The sequence below is a fragment of the Dendrobates tinctorius genome, unplaced genomic scaffold (genome assembly GCF_039654945.1).
Source record: "Dendrobates tinctorius isolate UK_male_01 unplaced genomic scaffold, ASM3965494v1 ptg000069l, whole genome shotgun sequence".
Classification (NCBI taxonomy): Eukaryota; Metazoa; Chordata; class Amphibia; order Anura; family Dendrobatidae; genus Dendrobates; species Dendrobates tinctorius.
In genome coordinates this window covers 5,598,278-5,616,092 of record NW_027361737.1, presented here as the reverse complement: position 1 = coordinate 5,616,092, position 17,815 = coordinate 5,598,278, and the positions used below count along the sequence as shown (strand labels likewise).

At 39.5% G+C, this 17,815-nt stretch overlaps 1 protein-coding gene across 7 annotated transcripts in view; it reads left to right on the top strand.

The window, feature by feature from the left end:
- TM4SF1 (transmembrane 4 L six family member 1) overlaps nt 1-17,815 on the top strand; it is a 226,794-nt gene that overhangs the window by 33,804 nt on the left and 175,175 nt on the right. For 5 of the 7 annotated variants that reach the window (XM_073581076.1, XM_073581074.1, XM_073581077.1 and 2 more), the window contains exon 2: nt 14,996-15,141. The exons of the other annotated variants lie outside the window; for them this stretch is intronic. In XM_073581076.1, coding sequence (XP_073437177.1) covers nt 15,042-15,141 — 100 coding nt within the window. In that variant the 5' untranslated portion in view covers nt 14,996-15,041. The remainder of the gene's footprint in view (nt 1-14,995; nt 15,142-17,815) is intronic. 7 annotated transcript variants of the gene reach the window in all.

The following is a 17,815-nucleotide window of genomic DNA, read 5'->3' as shown; positions in this document are numbered from 1 at the left end:
TCGCACCTCCGTCTCCAAGACTTCTCTCGTGCTGCTCCAGCTCTCTGGAATGCACTTCCCCAGACGATCAGACTGATACCTAGCCCTGACCTATTCAAGCGCGCTTTGAAAACCCATCTCTTCAAAGAAGCCTATCACATCAACTACTCAGCAAGCTAACTTTGCCCTGTTCCCTACTTCCAAATATTATTCTGAATCTGCACCCTACTATTCATCTGTCTCCACACCCTTCATGCACATAACTCCACTTGATACTTGTCTATTGCACTTAAACACACGGGCTGATGACCGGATCATGCAGCTTTATATGAAAATCCCTATTATAATTGCCAGACCTGAATTAACAAGCATTTCTCACCTACTGTGTCCCCCCATTTCCTTGTAGATTGTAAGCTTGCGAGCAGGGACCTCACTCCTAATGTCATTGTTTGAATTGTCTTAACTTGTATTGAATTTATTGTCTGTACATGTCCCCGCTTAATTGTAAAGTGCTGCGGAATATGTTGGCGCTATATAAATAAAAATTATTATTATTATTATTATTAAGTAGTTTTCGCCTTCTAATGAATTCAGTGCCTCTTATTCTGCATGACCCTCATGAAGTTTGGAGTAAAAAACGTTACTATTAATGGATCGGAGCCTATATGTTTCACCTGTATTGCTGAAATCGGCAGGCTCAAAATCCAGTGTTATTTGATTGATTATGGCAACCTTATACAGTGGCATGTAAAAGTTTGGGCACCCCTGGTCAGAATTACTGTTAATCTGAATAGTTCAGCAAGTTGAAGATTAAATGATCTCTAAAAGACCTAAAGTTAAAGATGACACATTTAATTTGTATTTTAAGCAAAAAAAAATTTTTTTTTTTTTTTTTACATTTCAAAAATGACAAAAAGGAAATTGAGGCCATGTAAAAGTTTAGGCACCCTGGGAGATCTGTATGCTCCGATAACTTTGACCAAGGTTTCAGACCTTAATTAGCCTGTTAGGGTTATGGATTGTTCACTATCGTCGTTCGGAAAGGCCAGATGATGCAAATTTCCCAGCTTTATAACAACCTGGACCCCTATATCCTTGTGCCAAAAAACAGCAGGCATGGATTCTTCTAAGCAGCTGCCTAGCACTCTGAAAATGGTGGAGGCCCATAAAGCAGGAGAAGGTTTTATGGAGATAGCAAAGTGTTTCCAAATTGCCAGTCCCTCAGTTCAAAATGAAATCAAAGGGGGTATCCGGGACTTTATAAAAAGCAAACAAATGTACCTAAGCACTATCTGGCAGGTAATTGTGGCTTACTTGCCTGTTGTGTACGACGCCGTTCTTCCCCGGCACAGAATGGTCACACGCCGCTCCTGTAGGGGATTCAGAAGCCTCTGCTGACGTTATGTCTACAGTGCGGAGGCTTGTTTTCTGCTCCCCTCTGTCGACGGGGTGGATGTTCCGGCGTCATTCTGATTAACAGCCAGATCCCTGCTGCCTAACTGGGGAAGCCGGCTGTTAATCAGATTGACGACGGAACTCCCAACCCGTCGCATCAGCAGAGTCAACTGAATCCCCAGCAAGAGCGGTATGTCACCACTCTGTGCCGGGGGAGGAACACCATCCGTAAAAAAGCTGAAATTGATAATGGCTTCTACAAATGGATAATGATCCTAAACACATGTCAAAATCCACAATAGACTTCATCAAGCTGAAGGGTTTACAATGGCCCTCACAGTCCCCTGATCTGTACATCATTGAAAATCTGTGGCTGGACCTCAAAATATTAATACAGCAAAAAATGGAGCAGTACTATTTATCTGCCTATGTCTCAGAACTAATGCACTCTCCGGATGCAGCAAACCCCTGAATTAAAGATGGCGGCAACACAGGTGCAAAATGCTGATGAGACAACCACTCACAGTCTACCGGTTCATGGATGGGGTGATTGCTGAGTATTAGAGTGCACAAAAGCGGCTTATATAGGGCGCTGGTCACACAGATAATGCACAGTATCTGTCTTACAGCCTATTAGTGACAGCTTAGGCCTCTTTCACACTTCAGTTTTTTACAAACAGTCACAATCCGCCAGGTTTTTAAAAAAACGGATCCGCAATTTTCTTTTGAGGATCCGTTTTTTTCCCCATTGACTTCCATTATTGGCGGATTGCCGTCCGTTGCATCCGTTTTTTTTGCGGATCCGCCAAAAGTTGCTGTCCGTCACCATCCTCAAAGATTTAAAAACGGAGCTTGCGACGTTTTTTTGTCTGGCGTATCCTCCAGACACTCATTTAACCCGAAATTCTTTCTGGGTGCCGGACAAAAAAAAATTCCCTCTCCCTCTCCCTCTCGCGATTCCTTTAAAATTCTTCATTTGTCGGATCCGTCAAACAAACGGACGTGTGGCATCCGTTGTCATCAGTACTAAAACGGATCCGCCATCCGTCCTTTTGGCGGATTTTGACTGATGCAAAAAACTGAAGTGTGAAAGAGGCCTTAACTGTTAGATTAGTTGGGCTGCGTGAAACTAAACGCAATGTGGAAGCATCCTAACCTCTATGCCCATACTAATAGTTTAAACAGGTCAAATGTGGTGAAAGATTCACATTAATATGTAAATGAGATGTTCAGGGCTATGGGCCGGACACTGATCTGCAAGAGAATCGGCCTCCAGAGATAATTTTACATGAAATAGGAAGTGAGAGACATGTAACTAACACAGAACATTGGAACTGAACTTCGAATCCTGGCAAACATTTTTACAGCTACAGCTCTGCTGTATTGCCCCCCTGTTTGCCTGTGAGATTAAGGCTGAGTGGAACCTGCATATGTGTATAATCACACTCAGCTCTGCAGTGAGATCAGGAGAGCAGAGAGCGGCCTTTATATGCCACTCCGGTAACTGCACTTTTCATCTGTAATAATTGCTGGAGACAGAATCTCATGTAGATATTCAGCTTCCTATGACCTGCAGCCCATATAGACGGCTTAGGTGGTTTGATCGTACTGACATATTCCCTTTAAATATTGCAGTGATTGCATGCATGGCCAGTTGTAGACAAAGTGGGACCCTGGGTAAAAGTTTTAAGTAGGGCCCTAAATGATAACATATTGCACTGTCACACCGAAACATTTTGGTTGAATTTACATTCGCTGAGTTCAGGCTGTTAAAAAAGTGTAATCGACAATATTGAAGTCGTTCGACACTTGTTTCCCGGCCTCTTTACTACACTGGCTGAGGAAGTATGATGGGGACAGAACGATCACTAGTAAATCATATAGTATCATGTTATCAGCAGCAAATCTGCAGTTTTCATCCGGCGATGTGCTGCTGAGAACAATGATTTTTGTTCTGGCATAAACAATCTAATCACTCAATGAATAGGCAGAATTTTGCTTGTTTAGTATAATGCACTCCATAGTCCTCCACATAGAATAATACACACCGCATAGTGCTCCATATAGTAAAATGTACACCATAGTCCTCCATAAAGTATAATGCAGCCCCCCACAGGAGTGTAATGCAGCCCCCCACAGGAGTGTAATGCAGCCCCCCACAGGAGTGTAATGCAGCCCCCCACAGGAGTGTAATGCAGCCCCCACAGGGGGATAATAATGCAGCCCCATAGACTATAATGCAGCCCCATTGGAATATTATGCAACCCCATAGAATATAATGCAGCCGAGCCCCCACAGGGGTGCAATATGCAGGAAAGAAAAGTTATGGCTGCTGAAATGAGGAGTAGCAAAAATACGAAAATATTGGTTGGTTACTAAGATCTTTACAGGTCTGGCCATTAATGGGTTAACCACATACTGTGTACAGTAGCAACATGTTGATACCATGATATCACAACCAGATCCAAATAATCATGTGCCTCAAACTTATACATACAACCCATCCGTCATGCTCAAAATCACATATTTTGTGAAAGGTGACCGTCAAAAAGCACAATTAAACGGATTAAATTCCGATCATGTACTAGTTTATTAAATACTCTAATTGCACAACAACATTATATTCATTAAAATCTAGTAACCTCAGATGCGAGGGACAAATATGGCTACTGTCTCCTTAAATGCATTCTATAGGACTCCAAATTTCCATATAAAAATACTCAATTTTCTCAGCAAACACAATATCTCATTGATGAAATATATGGTGAGAACAATTGTTCTCTTAAAGTGCCTATGCTGAGGTAGATAGATTGTATCAGTGATATCACGAGAGGTATATTAATATCACATAATTCTTAACCTCATTACAAAAATATCAGTAATTACCAATGTGAGCAAAATTGCCAAATATCATCAAAGAGATTGAAGTTGCTAAACTTAGTAAATGCAACGAGCGTGTGCCGTGTCCCTCCACCCCAACGCGCGTTTCGTCCACACTTCTTCAGGGGGCATGATATGTAAGCACAGCAAGTGTCTTGCCATGTAGTGGTTGAGGGAAAGTTACAAATATACCCCGAGAAAGTTTGGCCAACGAGCTATCTCTCACAACTCTCTAATACACAAGAATGTTGGTTGGTTCGGCCATTTTGGCAGCGGCTCATCTACTCAGAGAATAAAAGGATCGGGTGAATGAATTCCAATCTCCCAATCCTTATGTCTCCAATGTTGGGGGAAATTCCCATACACATTAGATGGCCGATTTAAACCAAATTGCAGAATTTGAACAAATTTATCAAATGAGTATGAAGAGAACTTAAAACAGGTTGTCCTGTGTGGACCGGACAACACTTTTAGGAGTGGAGAGGATTTTTTAATAAGAGGTAAATTGCAAAGTTGCGTGTTTTTAAAAGCACTTTGCAGTTTTAGCCACTTAAGAACTTGACACAGCCCCTATAATCCTGAAGTGATTTCTTGTCTTTTGCTAACTTGGGCCCCAAATTAAAGTTACTTCCCATGCCCTGTATGTACCAAGTCAGATGATTTATTGGCACCTAGTAACCCTAACACCTTTCCCACCATCCCCACCCACAGTAGCTACATCCTTGGCCCTCTCTGTTTTAGGAAAAATAAAGCAAAATTCTCTACATGGACAAACTATGGGTAAGCCAAGTGAGTCCCCTTCGTTATTCTGCATTAGTCTATGTTTACTGTACCCAGTGACAAGGCTGCATTCACACATTGTAGAAAAATATATATATATATCTTCTTGCACGGTTGAGAATCAAAAAGTAAAAGCAATGTTGAGGATAAAATAAATCTTGTTTTTAATTATTCATTTCAAAAAGTGATTACAAAAATGAAGAAAAGTAAGTTCATGACATGCAGTAATTATTTGAAGAGAAAACGAGCATTGTTCTTACATATAGTCTTGAGCAGCTGTCCGGGTGTTCGAGAGTCTCAAGGGATATGAGATCTCCTGAACAAGAGTTAGACCGGCTTTATATACTATTCTGACCTATAAACTACAACCACATATGGTGGCTTGCCACTATGTTCATAAGTTCTTCCATATTAAGTGAACCCTAGTTATTTTAACAATATGCATACAGTTATTTATGCATTACCTTAGTCTGAGATATTTAAGCCTAAAGTCTGAGATCTTTAGAACCATTCATTATCTCTAAATAGTCACATTTTGACAGCTTTGACTATTTTGACCTATACATTTGACAAGAGAGACAGCTGTGTGAGCCAAGGCACTCAGAATAAGTCAGTCACTTCTCTAAAGTAAGCAAAGCCTGTTAACTATAGTCTGTATGAGAGAATTAATCCATATTATAGAAATACTGATATTTTACAGTCCCCCCTGATTATGATTTGAGACATATCATAATCAATCCTAACTCATTCTCTCACCATTCGTATCACATTCATTCTTTATTCTGAAAACCTTGTATCACCATCTGCCCTGAATGTCATCTGAATTTTCAAACCTATTGTAAAAACAAAAATTAGATCAGAGAGTTATATTTTTTTCGTTTTAACATCTCTCTTAAAATATCATCTTCCTTTTTCATTTCTATCTTTATATTCTTATAAATACTCCTAATTTTACACATAATAATTATTTGATATATTATACACAGCAAAACTATGATAAATAGAATAACAATCGGATTAGACAATACATTCCCTGCTGCCATTTTCGCTGAAGACTGTGACCAACTAGTTACAGATTTTCCTAAATTTCTCCACCAAGATGAGCCTGACATACTCGTCCATTCATGTTCAATATCATTTAGATTACCTTGTTCATGTCTAAATACAATTTCAGCTTCTTTTAATTGTTTTGTCAGCAGATTTAATAAACCCTTGTCTTTCTTTATATCATTTGTCCACAAATCCCAAGGGAATTTATTGACTTGTGACAAATTGAACTGGATCGGAAGGATTTTCAGACGTCTTGAGCCTATTGACGTAATAATACTTCCTTCCTTCTTTGTGAGAGTTTTAACATTTCCCTCAATACAATATAAACCCATTGTCAGATTTTCGACATGTACACAAGATGAGAAGAATGCAGAAACTGCTTCTCTTCCTGACATGACTTGGAAACAAGTTTTGTTAGCGCTTACTGGTGTCACCAAGTCATGTATCGTGTGGACATTCTCAACTCTGGCATGACAAGAAGTATGATTATGGAAACATGAATGATAAATGACTTTATCCTGTCCAGGTAGACACATTACCTTGGAAACAAAATTTAAGCATGACGAAATGTCTAATTGTTCAATGTTTGTACCATCAAATGCAAAATCTGTGTACTGTAATTGATAATATAACAATTGTGTAGGACTGACAGGAATTCCCAGAACACCTATAGGAACCAGGGTTTCTTCTCTTCCTGACACTGGAATCAGTGATGTTCCTACACAAATGTTCTGTTCACATCCTAACCACTTATTTACCCACAAATCTGTATGGTTTAACGCAAAGTTATATTCTATGGGCAAATTTCTTATTAGCCCTAAAGGGGTAATTCCACTTTGTAAGGCTTGTGCAATCATTTTCAGATTGGTGGAATATTCAATCTGAATTTCTAGACATGTTTTGGCCACTTGAGATTCCTGTTCACTTTCCATTAAAGCTAAAGTAGCATCTTGAGGATGTGATACAGAAGATCCCAATACAGTAGCAGTGTTCAAAACCATCTTTTCAAGGACTTGATTCAAACTTTTCTGAATCTTTACCCCTTTTCCTCCAATATACCCAATATTTTCCAGATCTGATTTAAGTGTATGAATGTCCATAGTGTTAATTAAACTTCCTACTGTTCCTAATCCCCCCAAAATACCTTCAAACACTCCCCTCTTACTTCTAACCTGTGTTGAAGTTCTTTTCCCAAACCATTGTTCTATTCCCATCTCCATGTTAGTGAGATGTGGTTGACACTGGGGATATCTAGAAGAGATTTTCCAGTTAGACATGTTAAAGGTCCATACCATGGTCAGAAACACTCCATCTCGTAACAGAGGTTTAGTTTGGAACTGATTGATCTGAAAAGGAGTAGATGGTTGAAATCTTGTCTGTGTGCATACATTATCTACTGCTGACCATATATTTACCTTTACATCTCTACATTGTTTGTAGTTATATTTCGTTAAAATGCAACATTGGTAAGGTCCAGAATCCTTAGGAGATGGATTATCTACAGAAAAAATAAAATCCTTATTTAACCACCTCACGTTACCGGATTGACCTTTGTGTATAACATTTGTTGGACCATTTGAAAAACTTCCCAAAAATGATTTATCTTTGGTCCATATTAACAAAGATTCTGAAGGTAGCTCTAACCTCGTGCTGCATTTTAGTAATAAAGGAGACATATTTTCTTGACTATATACTGCTTGTGGTGTAACCCTTACTTCTGGAGCTATAGTATTTGAAACTGTAAAAACTACAGATACCTGTACTTGTACTGGTTCTCTGGTTATCTGAAAATTCCATGTTTTTACCCAATCCTCGTCTCCTTCTGTAATAGAAAGAAATGAAGGATCTAAAACTTTCCCAAAAAGTTGTGTCTTTAACAAAGCATCTGTTTTGGATGTTTCAACTTTCCCTTTTGCGATCATATCATTTGTAATATCTCCTGACCACACAGCTTTCTCTTCACCTCTTATCTCTATATTCCAGAATAACACATCTGTAGGACTACATTCCCATGTGCCTGTCTTATTATTGTGTATATAATCTCCTTGTAACTGTGTGAACTTCGTCTTAGGTCCTGTGGCTGCATGTAATATTATGTCAGTGTCATGTATGAAGTGTAGCTCAATACAGCATTTTGCACCAAAACCCATGCAAATGTTTCCAGTAATATCTACTGAATCGTCCGGTATGTCCTCATCTATTAAGCTTTGTAGATTCGTTCCTCTTGGTTTCCTTGGATGTAAAGTTCCTTTGAAAAGTTCCTTCACTTCACTAGTATTTGTTCCATGGTGTGAAATATCTTCAGCGTAGATCACAGTTGAAACAGTGCAAAACAGCAGAAATGTGATTCCCATCAGATAATAGCTTTTCCTGGGAAATTTCTTTTTCTCCTGAAGGATTGGTGTTGAATCCCTTCCATCAAGGACGTGGAGTTTCGTATACCAGTTCTTATTGGAATCCATTTCTTCCTAAAAGAAATGCAGTATCATTATTTTGCAATATACAGTTTGCATTGATCAACATGTACCCACAATTTTTGTTGTCTGCGGGTATTTTTAACCACCTTAGATGCTCGTTGCACAAGAATCATCACTTGTCCCATGGTTTCGATAATTTCAAAGGGACCTTCCCAATTACTTTCCCAAGGTCCATTCTTCCTGAAAGTTTTAATCATCACTAGAGCCCCTTTCTTGAATTTGGATACATATGGTGGCTCCATTCTCTGCATTCTTGATGCAGCATGTGGAAGAATCGTTTTCAAATTTTCCTGCAACAATTGCAACCATTTGGACCTTGCAACAGCATCTTTTTGTGGTGTAGACAAAAATGGTTCATGAGGAAAAATCAATGGCATTTTTCTTCCTGTCATCAGTTCAAAAGGAGTAAACTGAGTTGTGGCAGAGGTTGTTCCTCTTACACTCAACAGTACAAAAGGTACTGCATCAACCCAAGTATTGCCTTTGTCCAATAACATCTTGGCAATTCTGGATTTTATTGTTCTATTCATCCTTTCCACAATACCAGCAGACTGTGGATGGTAGGGTACATGAAACTGCTGTCGTACCCCTAGAATAGCACAAACGGCTTGCATGATTTTTCCTGTAAAGTGACTTCCTTGATCAGAGGTGATCATTCTTGGGATCCCCCAAGTACAAAAGACATGATTAACTAATGCTCTAGCTGTAGACAAAGCATCATCTTTCCTGACAGGTAAAATTTCAACCCACTTAGAAAAAACATCTACCACAACCAATGCATACCTGAGACCATTTTTACCTGATGGTAACGGTCCAATGTAGTCGATTTGTAACGTAGACCATGGACCATCTGCAGGTGCGATTCGGAGTAGTGGCGGTTTCTGTCCTTTTGGTCTTGGATTAATTTGGGCACAAATGAGACATGATTGAACAACACTTTGCACTGTCTCTTCCATCTTTTCCCAGTAAAATTTCTCTCTGAGAATGCCTAACAATTTTTGTTGGCCCAAATGACCCAAACTTTCATGATTGTATTTTGTGAACTCAACCTGTAGATGTCTTGGGACAACAGGACGCAACTCCCCGTTTAAGTCATGACACAAAACCCCGTTTTCACAAACAAAGGGAGGTTTTGGATCAACCCGGGAAGCAACAAGAGATGAGTCTTTTCCTTGTTCTTCCGCAAAAGAAGGGATATGCGTGTCTGTTCTTTGAACTGCTGAAACCTCAAGAGGTTCAGGTTCAAACACCTCTTCTCCTGTCAGGGCTGCCTCTTTGGCTAGCATATCTGCGGTTGCATTTCCAACAGATAATTCATCATCAGATTTTTTATGGGCCGGAACCTTGACAATAGCAAAACCATTAGGGTTTTTTGATGCTATCCTGAAAATTGTCTTCAGTGTGTCACTGTGAACAAGAGTCTTATTAGATGAATCTACATAACCTCTTTTTTTCCCAAACTGACAAGTAATCTGTCAGTGATCTTACAACATAAGAGCTATCACTGTAGATTGTAATGGGACACTGATCATCTGCTTCATTCAGCTGTAGTACCATTTTTACTGCTTCTAGCTCTGCTCTTTGAGCTGAAAAATGACTCGGTAATTTGTGCTTCACAACCTGTCCTCTGTTGGGATAAAAAATGGCATATCCTGAATAATAGTGCCCATCTGAATAGAATCTGGAACCATCTACAAAAATTGGTTCGTCTGTTACCTCTGCTTTCCGTCTGAAAAGTGATGGACTTGGATCCTGAAAAGACTGTAAACAATCATGAGTTTGTCCTTCATATTGCATCAGCTGAGGAAGAACATATTTGGCCTTGTAATCTACCTCAATTTGTTTGGGAGACAATGACAATAACCAATGAGCAAATCTCTGATGTGACACACCTGGGATATTATTCTCAAAGAGAAGCTTTAGTGTAGAGTGAGGAGTTTGCAAAATGATTTTGTTGAACCCGACAATATGTTCGGTTGCTTTGACTGCAAAGTACACACCTACCAAGTGTCTTGCACAGGTCTCAAAACCTTTTTCAACAGGTGAGAGAAGTTTTGAAAAATAGCCCAAAATTCTCCACTCTTCTCCCTGTAATTGCAGCAATACAGCAGAAACAGATGTCTCTGTAGTGTGCACTTGCAAAGCAAATGGAGCCGAAGGATCTACTGTGGACAAAGCAGGTGCATTTTGTAAATTCATTTTCAATTGTTCAAATGAGGTTTGCTGTTCATCACCCCAAGGACCAAAGTAATCACTGTTTTCACCTTTCAAAAGATCATATAAAGATCTGGCCTTATCTGCAAAATTCTCAATGAAATCCCTTGAATAATTCATAAGACCTAAAAAATGTCTCAATGCCTTGTGTGATGTCGGAATTGGTAGGGAAGCAATTGCCTCAATTCTTTCCTGCAGTGGCTGCCTTTTTCCTGGACTCAACAGCACCCCTAAAAATCTGACCTCAGTCTGCATTAATTTGACCTTTTTGGTGTTCAATTTCAACCCTGCATCATGCAGCAACTCAAACAATTCTGTCAGAAGAGAAACATGTGTCTCTTTATCCTCTGTAGACAATAAAATATCATCCACATATTGCAGAATGCAATCAGGCCTCGAAAATCTGGATAATACCTTTGCCAATGCCTGATGAAAAACACTAGGTGACAAATGTGCTCCTTGAGGTAACCTGCAAAACAGATATTGCTCGTCCAAGAAAGTAAATGCAAACTTATACTGACAACTCTTTTCAAGAGGTATACTGAAAAAACCATTGCTAATGTCCAGTACAGAGAAGTATTTGGCCTTTGCATTTAACCTTGCCATCATGTCATGAGTATCTGCCACAATTGGCGCGACATTGGGTGTATGCTTATTGAACATCCGTAAATCCAATATCATTCGATAAGAACCATCAGATTTCAAAACACACCACAAAGGATTGTTACTTACAGAATTAGCCTTTCGGATAACACCTTGATCTAACAATTCCTGTATGATCTTTGACATAGAGTCAATTGATTCTGGAGGCAATTTATACTGACGCTGTGGCGGGGGATCACGCCCCTCCACATTCACGATAACGTCTTTCATTGTTCCAACCTGATTCCTGAACTGAGCCCAAAGAGAAGGAAAAAGCTGTACAATTTCTGTCAATACCTCGTCATCATTAGTGTCAGGCCACAAATGGTCAGATGACACCACATCATTCAAGCAAATACTTCCAACATGGCTATAATCATTAGGATCAATGACTACCGGTTTACAACCATTGGAATCTTTCCAGATCACTTGATTTCCTAGGTCAACTACCCATCCGAATTTCTGCATAAAATCTGTGCCAAGTATATTTTCAGAATCACGACAATACCAGATGTCAATTTCTGTTTTGAAAGAACTAGGTATTTCCAAAATCACATTGGGAACTAAGGTTGCTTTAGTTCCACCTTTTCCACTGAAACCGACAATTGTGCAAACTGGTGAATCTGGGTTTAGCTTCAAATCAAGGTTTGTAACACTTAACTGAGCTCCTGTGTCAATAAGAAATACAACATTCTGGCCTGCTAAACTTACTTTGATAAATGGTCTTCCACAGTCATCCAATGTAACTCGAGTCACAAATTCCAATGGATGTGGTACAGGAATAGTCTGTGATTGTCAGAAAGATGAAGGAGATGGGAGAAGACCAGTGTCCTTTTTAAAAGACCTTGGAATTCTATCCCTTGACTCTGTTTCCTTCACTGTCATTTCTCTGATCTGTCTGATTAATGGTGCATATGGTGACTGTGTTTGTCTGTTGGCAGTATGAGCAGGTGCAGATAATTGTAATGCAGGTGCGGAAGGTGTGGTGTATGATTTTGGCATGAGTCCGTTTTCCCTTCCAAGCTTACCTGTTCCTTGTGTACCCATCTCTGATTCTGCTCTCAAAAATTTCCTGCACTGCCACTTCAAGTGTCCAGGTATACCACAAAAATAACAATGGATATTGTTCCTTTGTGTAGTATTTTTACCTCTATGCTCAATGTAATCCCTGCTCTTGGAGATTACTGTGGCTCTAGGTTTCAGCTGACTGTCTTCCTTCTCATGAACTACCGCTATTTTAGCCTTGACCTGATTTTGTTTCATGGATCTCCTTATTCTGTCAATAAAAACTGTTGCTTCTTGCAATGATGGCTGTGTGTTAGCCAATTGCACTGAGGCAGGATCTAAGTACTTGAACTTCTTTACAAAAAATTTGATCATGGATGCTGGCTCTTCGTGAGGCCCGAGATCCATTACCATCCTATAGGCCTGTTCAAACTTTACCAAAAAAGAGAATGGGTCTTCAGAAATATTTGTTTGTAAACTCCCTAAAATATCAACTGTAGGCATGTCTTCTCCAGTTGTAAACAATACTAATTGTCTAAGTCTGTCTTCTTTTGTACTATGTGCCATTTCATTCTCATCATTTAATCTGGGTGTGGTCTGTAATCTTTTTCCCATATGTGAAGGTAACCAAACTTTGAATATTTTATTCTTTTGCTCATCATTCAGATTGTATTTGTCTGTGTTTGATTCAAAAGTGTCCGCATTATAAAAGGCATCCATCTTATCATTGTAATTTGGAATGTCTTTTACAATTTTCATTAGCTGATCGTGTATTTTCAGATTAATGCGTGCTGCTCTGTCATGTAATTTTTTCCGTTGTAATTCTACTGCCTCTAATTCCTCTACTGAAGCATCTGGATCCTGCATATTTGGTACAAATGATGACGCAGCAGCACTGTCCTCCTGTTTACCTGTTGATCTTGTGTTAGCAGAAACCCTTTTTATGTCTTGTCGTAATTTAGACAATAACTCTGTCCTGGTATCTATTTGATCTTCCAATTGTTCTATATGCTCTGACAAAATCAAACAATTTGGACAATCAAAGTAATCCCCGTCAGACTCTTGTGTGTCACCTGGTGTGTCAGTGTGATTAATGTCTTGTGTGACAATGCATGTTTTATAGGTGTTAGGTTCAGTTTTCTCAAAGACTAGGCTATTATACACATGAACTAGCTGCATAACATTCTGAAGTTTCCTTTGTAATTTTCTTACTGAGAAAAACCTTTTGTCAATTTTAACATTTTCTGCCTCACATTGATTATACAAACTAGACCATAATTGGGCATCCGTATGATTATGAACAAACTTGAAATCTATGTTACTTTTCTTAGCATAATCATGTATAAAATCCATTATATTTTTTCTCACCTATTGAGAGTCTTTCCCGTCAATGGATGGTCCTCTGTGTCCTTATGCAATCCTCAGATCTCCGTCTGGATGAGACGCATGCAGCTCTTTACGATCCTCACCCGTCGTCTTCAGGTTCAGTGTGATCCTTTGTGCCGTGAAATAGTGGAATTCCTGAGGAAGCTTGTACAACAGGTGGTTTTTTAGCAAAGTTCGTGCTCCCCCCTTGCACAATCGAGGAAGGAATGCCAGCCAAAATTAGCACAAAAGATCAATCTGGCTAAGGCTCGCCAAAATGTAGAAAAAAATATATATATATATCTTCTTGCACGGTTGAGAATCAAAAAGTAAAAGCAATGTTGAGGATAAAATAAATCTTGTTTTTAATTATTCATTTCAAAAAGTGATTACAAAAATGAAGAAAAGTAAGTTCATGACATGCAGTAATTATTTGAAGAGAAAACGAGCATTGTTCTTACATATAGTCTTGAGCAGCTGTCCGGGTGTTCGAGAGTCTCAAGGGATATGAGATCTCCTGAACAAGAGTTAGACCGGCTTTATATACTATTCTGACCTATAAACTACAACCACATATGGTGGCTTGCCACTATGTTCATAAGTTCTTCCATATTAAGTGAACCCTAGTTATTTTAACAATATGCATACAGTTATTTATGCATTACCTTAGTCTGAGATATTTAAGCCTAAAGTCTGAGATCTTTAGAACCATTCATTATCTCTAAATAGTCACATTTTGACAGCTTTGACTATTTTGACCTATACATTTGACAAGAGAGACAGCTGTGTGAGCCAAGGCACTCAGAATAAGTCAGTCACTTCTCTAAAGTAAGCAAAGCCTGTTAACTATATTCTGTATGAGAGAATTAATCCATATTATAGAAATACTGATATTTTACACACATGCGTGTGACGTGTCGGTGTGCTTTATGATGTTTCTTATTGGATCAGGACAAGATCTGCTCTTAATGTCCCGGATCTCCCTCTCTGATCTGACATTTTAACGGATGTCTGTATAGATCCATTTACCTGAATGGGTCAGTATGCTGTCTCATAAAAATTCGGTAATCACTTGAACGTTTGACACGGCTGTGTGAATGCAGCCTGAAGCAGATATTTCACAAATTCGATAATCTGCATGTTCCATGTGTAATGTGACAGATTCTGTTTTTTCTAATTTTAAAGGAATGTTTTATTTTCTCTTTTAGAATTAAAACTTGAGAGGACAGCAACAAGACAGCTACCTGGCCAACAATGACTAGCGTGCTAGAATTCATTTCCAGAAGATCCCCCATTGTCTGCACCGGTGGATGTGTAGCAAGCAACCAACCACTTGCTACACAAATTGGCCTAGGTATTCCATGTATTTTTCAGTAAATATAAGTTGTCTCACTGTCTTGTCACCCCTTTTTAAATTAAGTAGTCCCCTTGTAAAATAAAAACACAATATGCCTCCTGCACTGGCGCTGCTCCAGCAATGTCGGCCCGGGTCTCTCAAGTTTTTTTTGTGACATTGTTATGCTACGTGAGCCCTGCAGCCATTCACCGGCCACCAATGGACTACTGTGCTCTTACTACTTCCGTTTATCCAGGAAAGAAAGGAGAGGTTTGTGGATGATTTCCGCGCTTGCTGATGAATGTTGAGACATACTGTATATCCCAGATTGTCAAATGGATAGTGGTTTATTCTACTTGTGGTCTTGCCTGATGAAGAAGTCTTTTGTACTTTGAAACATGTACAATAAACCACTATCCATTTGACAATCTGCGATATACAGTTGTGGCCAAAAGTATTGACACCCCTGCAATTCTGTCAGATAATACTCAGTTTCTTCCTGAAAATGATTGCAATCACAAATTCTTTGGTATTATTATCTTCATTTAATTTGTCTTAAATGGAAAAACACAAAAGAGAATGAAGCAAAAAGCAAAACATTGATCATTTCACACACAACTCCAAAAATGGGCCAGACAAAAGTATTGGCACCCTCAGCCTAATGCGTGGTTGCACAACCTTTAGCCAAAATAACTGCGACTAACCGCTTCCGATAACCATCAATGAGTTTTTTACAATGCTCTGCTGGAATTTTAGACTATTCTTCTTTGGCAAACTGCTCCAGGTCCCTGATATTTGAAGGGTGCCTTCTCCAAACTGTCATTTTTCGATCTCTCCACAGGTGTTCTATGGGATTCAGGTCTGGACTCATTGCTGGCCACCTTAGAAGTCTCCAGTGCTTTCTCTCAAACCATTTTCTAGTGCTTTTTGAAGTGTGTTTTGGGTCATTGTCCTGCTGGAAGACCCATGACCTCTGAGGGAGACCCAGCCTTCTCACACTGGGCCCTACATTATGCTGCAAAATTTGTTGGTAGTCTTCAGACTTCATAATGCCATGCACACGGTCAAGCAGTCCAGTGCCAGAGGCAGCAAAGCAACCCCAAAACATCAGGGAACCTCCGCCATGTTTGACTGTAGGGACCGTGTTCTTTTCTTTGAATGCCTCTTTTTTTCTCCTGTAAACTCTATGTTGATGCCTTTGCCCAAAAAGCTCTACTTTTGTCTCATCTGACCAGAGGACATTCTTCCAAAACATTTTAGGCTTTTTGAGGTAAGTTTTGGCAAACTCCAGCCTGGCTTTTTTATGTCTCGTGGTAAGAAGTGGGGACTTCCTGGGTCTCCAACCATACAGTCCCTTTTCATTCAGACGCCGACGGATAGTACGGGTTGACACTGTTGTACCCTCGGACTGCAGGGCAGCTTGAACTTGTTTGGATGTTAGTCGCGGTTCTTTATCCAACATCCGCACAATCTTGCATTGAAATCTCTTGTCAATTTTTCTTTTCCGTCCACATCTAGGGAGGTTAGCCACAGTGCCATGGGCTTTAAACTTCTTGATGACACTGCGCACGGTAGACACAGGAGCATTCCGGTCTTTGGAGATGGACTTGTAGCCTAGAGATTGCTCATGCTTCCTCACAATTTGGTTTCTCAAGTCCTCAGACAGTTCTTTGGTCTTCTTTCTTTTCTCCATGCTCAATGTGGTACACACAAGGACACAGGACAGAGGTTGAGTCAACTTTAATCCATGTCAACTGGCTGCAAGTGTGATTTAGTTATTGCCAACACCTGTTAGGTCCCACAGGTAAGCTACAGGTGCTGTTAATTACACAAATTAGAGAAGCATCACATGATTTTTCAAACAGTGCCAATACTTTTGTCCACCCTCTCTTTTATGTTTGGTGTGGAATTATATCCAATTTGGCTTTAGGGCAATTCTTTTTGTGTTTTTTCATTTAAGACAAATTAAATGAAGATAATAATACCAAAGAATTTGTGTTTGCAATCATTTTCAGGAAGAAACGGAGTATTATCTGACAGAATTGCAGGGGTGTCAATACTTTTGGCCACAACTGTACATATGATTGATCAGCAAGCGTGGAAATCATCCACAAACCTCTCCTTTCTTTCCTGGATATTGTTTGGTCATTTACTGACCTGTGGATCTGCTGCAGCTGATGCATTTTATTACATGTTTTATAGATATTCATAAAAGGTGAGTGCAGTTTTCATTTTATCACCTGCCATTTATCACTGCTTCATTTAAAAATGGGGTTGACAAGGTATCAGACATTCCCTTCAACTTATTCCTTAAGGAGGATCTATAGCCTTCACACTTACTAGACTGTATCACAGAAATGTTGTTATGAGAGACTCACAGTTCTCGGGAGCGGCCATCTTGGGATTGGCAGCTAGGCCCGCAATGTTCTATTGAAACTGCTAGACCAAGCCTGAGCTAAGGCCTACAGAGAATGGGTATGTGCACACCGCATCTTTTACAGGCAGATTTTGAATGGGAAAAAAACAACTTAAAATGAACTAATCGATATGTCTGTGCACAGGTTTTGTCTCATGTCACTTTTTTTTAACCACTTCAAAGTATGGAAACTCTGAAGCAGATGAAAGGGGTGACATACTCATTCTTCGGGAAGCTTCCACTTGAAAACCACGCGATCACAATCCTTAAAGACCT